The 13,407-nt window shown below is 31.0% G+C and overlaps 1 protein-coding gene across 25 annotated transcripts in view; it reads left to right on the plus strand.

Moving 5' to 3' along the window:
- The window catches only part of LOC108691965 (calcium/calmodulin-dependent protein kinase type II alpha chain), a 105,871-nt gene that overhangs the window by 50,134 nt on the left and 42,330 nt on the right, over positions 1-13,407 (plus strand). For all 25 annotated transcript variants that reach the window (XR_001931942.1, XM_018199965.1, XM_018199966.1 and 22 more), the window contains exons 4-9: positions 4,077-4,131; positions 5,679-5,817; positions 6,250-6,352; positions 9,122-9,300; positions 9,519-9,641; positions 10,168-10,251. Coding sequence is in view for 24 of the 25 variants with exons in the window: in XM_018199965.1 (XP_018055454.1) it covers positions 4,077-4,131; positions 5,679-5,817; positions 6,250-6,352; positions 9,122-9,300; positions 9,519-9,641; positions 10,168-10,251 (683 nt within the window). In the remaining variant the exon portion in view is untranslated. The remainder of the gene's footprint in view (positions 1-4,076; positions 4,132-5,678; positions 5,818-6,249; positions 6,353-9,121; positions 9,301-9,518; positions 9,642-10,167; positions 10,252-13,407) is intronic.

Below are 13,407 nucleotides of genomic sequence, written 5' to 3' on the forward strand. Positions count from 1 at the left end.
TTTTATTTTATATTTTGATTTTTTAAATTTATTTCTTTGGAACTTAATTTATTTTTGGAATTTTCTTTTTTATTTAATTAATATTTTTCGTCATTTTTAAAAGGATTTGAGCTTGCAAATGTAATCGCAGTGAGAACATTAGCGTCGCACACACAGCTATGTCGAGGTGTGGCTTTGAGGATCGATATTTGTGTTAGTTCTCTCTCTTTCTCTTTTCTTCCTTTCTGTGCCTTCCTTTCTCTTTCTCTCTTTTTCTCTTTTTCTCTCCTTTTCCTTTCTTTCTCTTTTGCTATTATTATCGTATCATCAATTTTTTTCATTATCGCTGCATTAAAAAAAGTCATGCGTATTTATGTAATATTCTATTTCTCAAAATGATCAAAGCTTCTTAAAGTATAAAATTGTTAATTTTCCAAGTTAATTGAATTTTTTCCAAATCATTTTTTATCTTTGATTCTTTCTTTCTAGAGGGTGCAGAATGTTTTTATAAAAATGTAAACTTTTTCAAGTAAAACTCTTGTCAATAATATTCGCTTTAATATTCGAACTCGTTTTTCTAGTCATATCTTGTAAAATCGAAGAAGGGATCACAGAGTGAAAAGATGGATTCCGATCCCCTTTTCTCCAGTCCTCTCTTCTCATAGTTCTGCGAATGATTTGAAAAGACTGCAGATGGAAAGATGATATTCATGTGAATTTAGAACACGCAGTACTTCGACTTGCAGCTCGCAATCAATATCGAAATACTATTCTTTGAGTCGATATAACGGTGGAAAATATTTATTTGCAAATTAAACGCGAAATTGGATATGAGTGTGTGAAAAAGATGAAAATAACTGTAAAAAGAAATTGATAAAAGAGATTATAAGCGAATTAGTATAATATTGTATTAGTATAATATTGTATATTAGTATAATATTGTACAGAATGGATGTAACTAAAGTATAAATTGTTTACAATTAAAGAGTAAAACGTAACGGCTATCATTATATAAAGTAATTTAAAAATTGTTTTTTTTTAATTGGTATAGATATAAATATCTTTTTAACATACACTTTGATAATGCTTATTTTTGTTTCTTCTTTTATCTCAGATTTCCGTTAAGTTTTATTGAATCGAACGTGATATAAGAAAAAGAAAATATGAATCCAGTTCTTTATAGCCTTTTGATTCTTCTAAAAATAAAAAGTACGAGGGAAGTGTAAAGTTGTAGTCAACACAATTTTAAAAACTTAAATGTGTTCTATTCGTTTAATATTAATTAAGTTTAACGTTTATTTATATATTATTATTATATATGAAATTTGTTACGTTTCTTTTGCCGATGATAAGTGCCTACGTAAAATTTATAACAATGTATACACATGGCAAGAATGTTCACGTTTAGATCATACCGATTCTTGGTCTTAATATATTGATATGCAATATCTTCTAATTTATTCATTTTTTTATTTACTAGAATTCTTGTGTTGAAATTTATTTTACGTTTCATCTTATTCATGAATGCTTATCAGATATAATGAAACTGGAAGATGCTAATCCATCATTAATTCAATAAAAAATATTAAAAGTATCGATCAAGGATCAGAAGGAATGAGTAATGGTATTGTTTATTACTGGTTTTCGTTTACTGGCGAGATTTTGTGCCAAAGCGAATTATCATATTAACGCTGCGCGTTAACTGTGAAATAATACTTCTGTCAAGAAAAGTTTTGCTCTCATTATGGCAGTATAGCAACCCAGTTCGTTGATCGATCTCGAAATAGGTACGCATAGAGGACAGCGCATTGCGGCGAAAATACTGCCGAATAGATAAGACAAATGAAACTATGTTAGTGAAGAATAGAGCAAATCGAATTTTTCTTAAAATATTTAGGAAATATTTTAATTTCACTTCTATTAATTTTTTAATTATAATTCTATTATAATTAATATATATTGCTAAGTAAATAGGAATGCAAGCTAAAATATCAATAAATTAGAAATTTAATTATTTGAATTTAAATCTTTTTTTTTCAACAGACATCACAAATTTAAGTCGTACAATTAGAAAAGTTTGGAATTACAATTAGAGAAAGTTTTCCAATTTTATTAGAGTAGAGACTAAAATTCTATTTTTTTTACTTATTGTTAGCATGTATATGCTATACAAAAGATATGTCTTGTGTTTATACTTGAACCTCACCGACTTTTGTAACAAACTTTTGTAACAAAGCAAACGTGTGCTTCATTAAGAAGCCAGATTGTCTTGATATTTAGCACGTAAAATAGCGCCTCGGCGACGTGGAAAATTTCTTCGTATCATCCGACGCGTATCAATCGAGAATGATTCTTGTTGTATAAATGCAGAGAAAAACATGTCATTATATGAGTCATTGAATGACTTTTCGCGTATAAAAGAATAGGTCATGTCTTCATTTGACTTCTTTGATTAAGCTCGAAGCGGAGCAAACTGCTTGTTAATCCTGCAAACGGATTAAAAGGGCGAGAAAAGAGTTCTTTCATTGACTTTAGTATACATGTAGTAATCGTAGCAAATGCTGTTTAAATATTATACAAACGATTTTTTCGTACTCGAAAATTGATCTCTGTTTTGTAGTCTTCGACTTGTCTAATATCCGTGTGAAAAATTATTTATTGCACGATCTAAATCTACTATACACGACGATGGTTCTCTCTATTTTAATTTGTCGTATTACAAAATTGATTACTCTCTCTTCTATGTTAAGCCTTTAACACAAATATATTTTTTATGCATTTAATAAAAAATTAATTAAAATAATGAGCTAACGAAAATAGACGTAAAATAATTTTTTATTTTTGTGTTTTTAATATATGTAGCGATAAAATTGATGTTAAAAGAGAACATGAGAGGATATTTTTGAATATAATTGATAATACATTTCTTTAACAATTACAGATAATTTATCTTATTTGTCGACTTTACTATGCGCATTTTCATTATCCACAATTTAATTGCATCTTATTCATGATAAACGTCGTAGTAAGCGGCACTTTTTTTTACTTATATTCTTGCACATCCTTGAATTGAGTTGAAGTTGAATCTAGTCGCTGTAAATCGAATGCAATTGTTTGCCTAGTGTCGTGCGGACGTTAGGCAAGTTAACTGACGACAATCGTTCTTCAAGAAGGCGTCAGTTTGCATGACGATTATATTGTTCAGTAACAGTAAAGTGAATAATATCTGATGAGATGATGTCGTTATGTTTCCGTTTCATGATATTGGACTCAACGATTTCGGATATCACCAACATGCAGTATCGACTATCACGTTTATGAAATCTATATAACTTGTTAGAAATTGTCATTAAACTTATGGCACGCAAACTTGTGGAATTTAAACGGAGAAAGCTACAACTTGTTAAGTATTGTCATTAAACTTATATGGCACGCAAACTCATTGTTTAATGATATTGTCCTGCGGATTCAACAATTTCGGATATTATCGGTATGTAGCATCGATATTAACACGTTCGTGAAATCTATCATCATGTTAGGAATTGTCATCAAGCTTATGGCACGCAAACTCGTGAAATTTAAACAGAGAAATCTTTACGATTATACACTCCGGTGTCATCGATAATCGCAATCTCGATCAGCATGAATTTCCACGTTCCAATTGCGAAAAGTTTGATTGGATGTGCGCAATGCGACAATTCAAAACTTGCTGATGCATAATTTAAATATGTTAAAATATATTATGAATAGAGACAGAGAGAAAGAGAAGAAAAAGTAAATGAAATATGAAATACGAATAAACAGTAGATATATGTATATACAGAATTATACATTTGAAATATCAAAACTTTTTTTAAAATTTTATTCGTTAAATAAATTTTATTGAATTTTAGCAAATAAAATCATGATAAATGAAAGAAAATATAAAGTAGATATTAAAGAATAGCTTTCTATAACATAATAATATTTCGTTTCTATCATTGATCCTTTTATAGGATCCACTTAAAATATAAATACCTAAATATAGGATCCATTTAAAATGCAAAATTGTAATACTTTCACAAACTTGACGTCTTGTCATCCTCTCTCTGTTACAGTGAGATTACATGACAGTATACAAGAGGAGAATTTCCATTATCTTGTCTTTGATCTGTAAGTATACCAAATTGTTATTTCTGACTGTTAAATGTTAAATTAAACTTTTTTATGTGTTTCTTGTGTGTTCTCTTCGGTGAGATTAAATTAATTGTTTTATAGAGTTCGAATGGTAATAATTGAAATCTCGAATGATTGTAATGACGATGCACAATTTATATAATTTATTTTAATGGCATTTCTAATATTTAATATTTTCAGAATTGTATCACTTGTCATTAATTTAGTTAATCGATCGTCGATTGTTAATCAATTGTGAATTATATATGTGTGTTTTCATCTGATACGTAAGGAGAAAAAAGTATTGTAATCGGCGTTATTTATTTGTAAAAAATTATAATTATTATTTCATTTATAAGGAAAGAATATTATTATTATTATTATTATTTTAAAACAGAGTAATTTAAAAATTTACTACTTTTTCTAAAGACCGAAAATTTATATCTATCTCTTTATTTTAAAAGTTTCATATTTTCGATCAACGCAACCATGTTGGGAGCACTTGATACAATTGAGCTGACAATAGACGCGATTCTCGAGTCATCGGTCTGTATTCAAAACGCGCTTGTAACAATGTTAACGCGCATTTAGCATACAATTTACATTACATATGCTATACAGTTTCAGAAATAAAAGCGCGCATTTATCGATCAAAGCGCGTTCTGAATACGGGTCATCACGTTCATCTATTAGTCTCGATTCCACTAACAGGCTTCTAGCAGCGGAACAACAGCGAGACAATTCGTGAGCTCTAATTGCATCAAGTAGATAACAATCTGTGGCCTTTTAAAATCGTCAGCGATCTACGCACGAGTTAAGAAAATATCGCGCCTAATTTAATTTCCACGCGAGAATACGCTCCGTTACGTTTAGATTTGTAACGTTCATTTATCGTATACCATAAATCTCGTTTCTCCTTCTTGCCATATGGCAACGATATGACTTTGCCACGTCGCCTGCAATTAATCTACAGGTTACAGAACATTTAATTTCATCTATTCGTCTTTTGCTCAACTTTTTATTGACATGGCACGCTATTTTTGGTTTCGTCTGCCGAATTTTTAATATTCAAGCAGTTAATTACTTTTAATTCTATGCACATACATACGATATGCAACAATTCTTCCACCATTTTTTTCATTTTTAATGCAGAAATTTTCTTTCAACTGTCAGTTCATGTATAATTTTCTCTGGTAAATTTTATTTTATCATTCGGCTGTAATGTAGGTCTGTTGCATTTTAATAGCTACATTTTAATAGTACAATAATAGCTATCTTTAAATACTAATCAATGAGATTTTACGTGTATAATGTTATTAGCGCCGAGACTCTACCATGTCTTCAGATAAATCTTGCTACTTTTTGCACAACAAATTCGAATACAAGCGGTATTGCGAGAACACGCTTACGTATGAAGCATTTACGAAAATTCACGCTACTTTTATTTCCTGGGTTAAACGTCTACTTGGTGATATTTACCACGCTTTACCACGCGATCTCGCGACGCGCTCGCGAAATGGAATTGAAACGTAAAACGCTTACAGAGTCACCGGCGGAGAACTGTTCGAGGACATCGTCGCTCGGGAATTCTACAGCGAGGCGGACGCCTCGCACTGTATTCAACAAATCCTGGAAAGCGTTCACCACTGCCACCATAACGGAGTTGTGCACCGGGATCTGAAAGTACGTAGAGAAAAAGGGTCGAGTTTGTAGGGCTGCCGTTGAAATAAAACGAGCGAACATCTGCAGCGCGGTCTATCCTTTAACAATGCACTTCCGTCCAATGCTTCATCTATCTTTCGCGATTTGCATGGGATATTTCAGAAACTCTAATTAAAATGTACGATAATAATAGAAGATGATATTTTCAATTGTGTTCTCGATCAGAACTTAAAATTCATCGACATTTATCGGTTTTCAGAATCCAGTAATTCCCTAATTTAAAGTCACGTTTTCTGTTAATTCCAAGGATATATATTCCGTCTATTTTAACGTCAATGAAATTATACGAAATGTTCGAATCTTATTCGAGTTTAATTTCAATCGAAATTTTGATTAAAGAAGAGTTAATGAATATCGACTCGATGTCGACGAATCTGCCATTTTCTGTTGCAGCCCGAAAATTTACTTCTCGCGAGCAAGGCGAAAGGGGCGGCTGTGAAATTAGCAGATTTTGGTCTAGCGATCGAGGTGCAGGGTGAAGCGCAGGCATGGTATGGTAAGTTGATCTATTTTTTCTGGTGAATTAATCCACTGAAACTTACATTTTGTCTTTACGCGTCGGTCTAGTTCTAACGATGATCGAAGCTAACGTCGATCGAGCCACGCAAATAACTTGCAGGAATCTTCATAAGAAATTTCTTGCGGGAAGAAAAGCATGTGTCATTTCACAATTCTTTCTTAACGCGAATGTTCGATCTTTTTTTTTTTTCGCAACCGGATGAGGACCGATTATGAAAAACTAGTTATCCACAAAGGCAGGACAGAAATATAAAAAAAAAATGACACATTGCGTTGAGGGATCGAACAATTTCTTTAATATAAGCAAAATAATAGAATTCACGAAATACCGTAGCTCAAGTTGCGAATTTGTATAGTGTTCCGACACTGTAATTTACAAGTGAAACTTAGTTTTCGTTCTCCGTAGTCTTCGTGTCATATAACAAATATCGTCCCAGTTGCAACTTGCATCCATATTTTCTTCGTATCATATAACATATTGTTTTTTTACGGTAACACGTTAGCATTAGCGTATTGCAAGAAATGTCAATGATACATCGAAAAATTATTGCCATCTTACTCTAATAGAAATACTATTATTCAAATTTTTTCATTAAAAACAAAAAAAACTTTACATTTTTTTTACTATAGAAAACTATCTTTCTCATATTTTATTTTATTTCTTCTTTGTGGTTTTTTTTCACATATTTCCTTCGAGTATCTTTTTTTAATATATGTATATCTCTATGTCAATATTCACTCGAGAAAAGTAAAAAAAAAAAACATTGACTGGAGGTAATCTTATTGTTAAAATACACATATATTTCGAAGAATATAGTTCATTTTAAAATCTTAAACCTGTTCTTTTAAACTATTTCACGCTGCTGCTCGCACCAGCTGTGCGAGCCGTGAACTTGAATCTTTCTGTCTACTTTGTGTCTTGTCCATTTAATTTACATACATTGTGCACTCAGATGTCTATACAAGCCAGCATATTTGCGTGCCACCAGTTGGTTACTCGTTTTGTTCTTCTTTATGCAAAAATACGCGTGGGGAAAATTTTCCGAAGCACGATGAATTCTTCTGCATATACAAGCATTTCTATAAAGAAACTTCTGCTTGATTTTACATTCCTTATCGAAAACAATCTTGCGAAATTTTGTCTCAAACATTTATTTGCCATTTGTGTATCTTCTGTGATTTAATATCAAATATCTTAAACATTTACATATAATAATTATTAATACTTAAATTCATGTTAACATTTACATGATTTAATTGCTTTAGATTATTTTGCCGATTTGAAATTTTTACTTTATTATTTTAAAAAATTACGGAATAATGTTTTTGAGTTTGAACACTTCGTTTATCCCGATGGACCAGATACAATTCCGTGTCCTAGTAACATTTTTTCACTTCTCACTTTTATCGCCGCAATTGATTTTTTTTCTCGACCTATGCTGAAATTGCATTGTAAAATTTCGTCAAATTTTCAAATTTATGTCAAAAATTAATATTATTCCATGCATGGAAATTATATAGCTTGGCAAGGCAATTAAAGTGCAAAAGAATAAAAGATACAAAATGGATAATTTAATACAATTGAAATATATTGTCTGTAAAATCAATATTTATTTAATTACAGTTTTGTACAGAGCGAGTTTATTGGATAAATGAAATATATATAAATGGTCACATAAAGATTAAAATGTTCATCTCAAAAGAAATGTCACTATAGTTTTTGCAAGCAGATTTCTCTGTACACTTATAATCTTGACAGTATCCATAATCGTATTATTTGTTTTTTCAGAAATTTATTAAATATTTGCAAAAATATTTTTAGCGATTGATTAACAAAATAATACGTTGAGCCAAAGAGTTCAATGCGATCATTGACAGAATATTTCCGAGGGCAACCATAGACGATCTAATTGCGCAATTGTGCTTTTGTTGCGTCAAAATACGGCTGCATTCTGGTTACAATCAATGATTATACAACGATGGTGTATGCTTATTAAAAATTAATTACACGTGGCAAAGCGCGATAAAATCACCAATGTAAAATTTAAAAAATATACTGACCGAGTTCTCACGATAGCAGAATTGCCTCCAGTTATGTTTCGCGTGTCATTAATAGCAAAAATTTTACTGTCCGTTTATTTTTTTTTTCACTATTATTATTTATATAGTTTTAATTTTTGATGCATTTTATTTGAAGGAATAAATTTTACGTATCGCAAAATAAATATTTACAGCTTTTGTAGCCACAAATCTAATTAACGATTAGCAAAAAAATCTGTAATTTATGTTACAATAGACATTACCTCGCGTAAAGATACTTTTTTTGACAAATCATAGCGATTATTAATTTATTGCACAAATTGTTTAAATATACATATTTTAATGAAAACTGATACACAACAACATGCATCGCCATCGATTATCTAAATTAAACCAATTAATAATATAAAAATGTCAATTTTATCTCAAAATTTTCTTAAACTAATATTATAATATAAAAATGTCAATTTTATCTCAAAATTTTCCAACTAATTTTATTAATAAATCAACATTCAAACACACAAAATAAATAGTAAAAGTTTACGAGCGACTGTCGTGTTTGCTTTCCGAATAAGGAGAATTAATTGAGATGAGTGGTAATATTCGGGACGTGATTTCACGCACGTAACGCCCTGATTCCTTCGATCCTTCGTACGGCGTGGACGTGTCCTTCAAAAGGAAATGTATCGAAATTATTGATAAAAAGGTTTCGCTGGAACGCCCGGCTATCTCAGTCCGGAGGTGCTGAAGAAGGAGCCATATGGAAAACCAGTCGACATATGGGCGTGCGGTGTCATACTGTACATCCTTCTAGTCGGTTATCCGCCCTTTTGGGACGAGGATCAGCATCGGCTCTATGGACAGATCAAGGCCGGATCATACGATGTACGTATTATTTAGATTTATTTAGCTTTTTATACCAACATTTGCAAAACTTGAAGAAAACGATACGTTAAAAAAATAATTTGTTGAAAAAAATTCTATATATTAAATTTATTGAAAACAACACTTTCTGTCGAGTTTTTACATTTACTTGTGTAATTATCTCATTATTTGTATATAAAGAATTATGACTAACGTTGTCATGTTTGTTTTGTGTGTAGTATCCAAGTCCGGAATGGGACACTGTCACGCCGGAAGCCAAGAATCTTATCAATCAGATGCTGACGGTGAATCCAGGAAAGAGGATCACTGCCAGCGAGGCACTGAAGCATCCATGGATCTGCGTAAGTTTATCTTATCGAGGCGAACAATTTTGTTTAAATTTATATTACGCGTTTACATAATTCAGAGAATAACTTAATCGTATTAGAATATTAGATCATATTATGTTAGATTATTAGCAACGAGATCTTATTGCACGCGAATATTGCATTTCTATATCTATGTGATATGTAATGTATCGTACGTCACACACACATATATATATATATAATATTTTAATACATTAAAATATGGTAGTTACTTAAATTGGCTAGATTAAAAATGTATAGGTTGATAAAATAACGAGATATACATATATACTTCTATCAATAATAATAACGCAAGTCAAATGGACAACAACCATTTGTTTTTTTTTTTATATTCTCAAGCATTATTATTATTATTCATGTTGATATAGCTTATCTCTTCTTTGCATAGAATTTTATTTTTAGCGAAACGCGTGCGAAACTTAAGATTTAATCTCGAGTAACTTGAATCATTCTCTTTGAACGATGCCTGATATCGTCTCCTGTTTACTTTGTGTTTCAGCAACGTGAGCGTGTTGCATCTGTGGTGCATAGACAAGAGACCGTGGATTGCTTGAAGAAATTCAATGCAAGGCGCAAGTTAAAGGTGAGTTTCTCACTCAAAAGTTTTGTCCCATGTACATTTATATATTTATTCAATATGATCACGTATCATTGCCTTAAATTTCACTATATCTGCCTGACAATTATATGATTTCTGTGTTTTGAATTCGTGGTTTGTTATTTAAATGACTCGATTATTTCGAAAAAGTTACTGGGCAATAAATGAAAATACATTTTTCTGTTGTGTGAAACAGTAAAATTTAAAATAAAAAAACTGGGACTTTTCATGAATATTACGTGAATTTAAGTATTTAAAAATATAAAATACTTAAATTTTATACTCATTCGGATAAACAATTCATTTTGTTATCTTCCGTAATTTTACCGTTTCCAATGTTACATTTATCTTAATTAGTAGTCGGATTGTATTTGATCCAAATAATTGTTAAATCACGAGATAAATGGAAATTGAAATTCGCAAGAGGTTCATTTCGCGAAATATATATAGGTATAGGAATATTGTATATAGGTATAGGAATGATAGGATGACGAATATATAGGCTTTTATGAGAGTTGTCGAGAGATTTGTTGAAATTTGTTTGATTCGCGATTATCAATTGCTAATTTTATAGTTCAGGGAAATGTATGACGGTAATCGCGCCGTAAATTCTCATTCTCGCGCTTGCCGCAAAATCTCATATATTAGCTCCGGCCATTTACAAATGCAAATTCCATTATGTCCGCTTATCACATTGCGGTCTGGATTGCGTCCGTGCAGAGCTACGGATGTTAGTAACATCTGTAAAATTAGAACATCATGACGCATCGTGGCCGGAGGTATTGTAAATTTTTATCAATTCTTTCTCGGGAAGCATCGTCGAATGAGGTCAATTTCGCGAAATATACATTATGTAACATTTCAGGAAATCTGCTAAATTTGTTAAAACGTAAATAATATATGTAAAAAATATTTCAAAGAAAAAGAAATTTTGTATATATAAATTTTGTTTTTTACAATGACATAGTTCTACGTAATTCTTTTTTTATTGATGAATAATTAATAATAATAAATTGTAACTTTTATCTATTTACGGTCTCAAGATTTTAGTATAACTAACATTTCAATGTCAAAAGAATCGACATTTCGAGTGATTTATGATTTAGAGAAGTAATTGAAAAGTGAAAAAAAAGTGAAGAGTTTTGAAAGTTTTTAAAACAAAATGATAAGCTGTCGATTCGAGGATTGATGATTGATGATGTCTCCCTACTTAGTCGTTCCTACGGCACTGTTCAACAAGTCATTGACGATTAAACGATGGCACGCATCGAGCAGTACGACTCCACTTGTCGTTGCAATCGCCGCAACTCGACGCGGTGTACGAGAGCAAAGAGTGCGCTTTTGTATCAAAGCCACGTGTGTTATAATGTTCGTTCGCTGTTATCGAAATGTGTCGAAAACTTGAGGCACGTGCGAGGACAACCCTGTCAAAGGATTTCGATTTAATTGACTGTGAAACAGAATGCAACTTCGCGAAACATTAAATTTTGTAAAGATGAATCGGGAAGAATGTGAAAAATTCAATTATCTCTTAAATTTTATTTGATTTCATTGATTTTATCGAGAATTAGCGTATAAGTAAGTAGTGCAATTTACAATATTTTTTTCAGTATAATTAATTGTATAATTAATTCTTGTTCTGATGATTATATAGCTGATGACATTTACAAATTCTTTTTTAGATACAGAATTTCGCAAACGCGAACTTTAATAACTTTTTATAATAGATATATTTATTTTAATTGTCACTGTAATTTATTCCTTTAAATTCTTATTATATGTATTTTTTGTCTCACGCTAAAGTTTTTGTCGTTTAAATTTTCATATGTTGTATTTGTATGCTAGAAGTTTTAAAGGAAAATATATCTCAAATTTCATATTTTAACAAAATTACGCGGGATTTAATTAATTTTAATGTTCATAAAAATATATATTGATTCAATTGTTTTTATTAAATGTGGATCACAAAGATTCATATACCATTTGCTTTTTTAATGTAAAACATTACACTCAATTAACTACAGCAATGTTTATTTAATTGGAACATTGGTCTAGTAAGAATTATATCCTTGTAAGTTACGGGTAGAATCGGACGCAATTTCGACCTATTTCTTCATGCTTACAGTCTCAATTGAACGATATAATCATGACAACTCGTAGTAGTTGTTCAATGTCCGAACAAAGCACAAAGAAAACGTTTCATTATTTGATATGAACGATTATTAAATGCCCAACAATAATGACTCGCAATCGCGATTACACAACACGTGCACAAGTCTTATCGTTTATATGCATAATATTTGAATCGTACGTATAGTTACTGTGGTTAATATGGTAACACACACATAGTTACGCAATTCAATAGCGTTTTTAATATCAGGAATAAAGTATGTATATTTTTTCCTTTGTAAACAAGGAAAAAAGTATTGGCTTTTATAGAAAGATATTGATGTTTTAATATTAGAAAAATCTCGTTATGTATATTATTTTGTAAAAATTTAATTAAATAATTCTTTTATGCGTGCGTGCGTGCGTGCGTGCGTGCGTGCGTGCGTGCGTGCGTGCGTGCGTGCGTGCGTGCGTGTGTGTGTGTGTGTGTGTGTGTGTGTGTCGAATATTATTTTTGATATAAAATAATGAAGAGATATTAGGTATTACATTTGCCAAATGGATTTTCATGTCATTGAAAAATAACATTACTATAATGTTTAATAGATAATTTTCATGGGTTCAGAGAATAATGCGTTTTGAAACCGAGTCGAATTACATTAAAACTTGCTTCTCTCGCAAATGGTATCGCAATGGCAACTTGATATCGTTATCTTAATAACAGTCGACGATAGCAAGCACGCAAAATCGATCAAGTTCATGTTCGTCTATACTTTTGCGTGACGTAATTATAATTGGGTACCTTTAGGTTAATTGTATTTAACATTTATTCAGTCATGACGATCATATTTTTTGCGCGAGATTGCCTCTGTGAAAATCAAATATCACGGCAAGCTAATTATCAAGCTCTTTCATAATGAAATAAATGAGTGGCCGGGAACTTCATAAGTATTTGAAAATTGTAATTTCAATAATATTATCAATAATATTTTGTTTCTTTTTAATTTTCATTTATAATTGTTCATTTATATA

The sequence above is a fragment of the Atta colombica genome, unplaced genomic scaffold (genome assembly GCF_001594045.1).
Source record: "Atta colombica isolate Treedump-2 unplaced genomic scaffold, Acol1.0 scaffold55, whole genome shotgun sequence".
Taxonomy (NCBI): domain Eukaryota; kingdom Metazoa; phylum Arthropoda; class Insecta; order Hymenoptera; family Formicidae; genus Atta; species Atta colombica.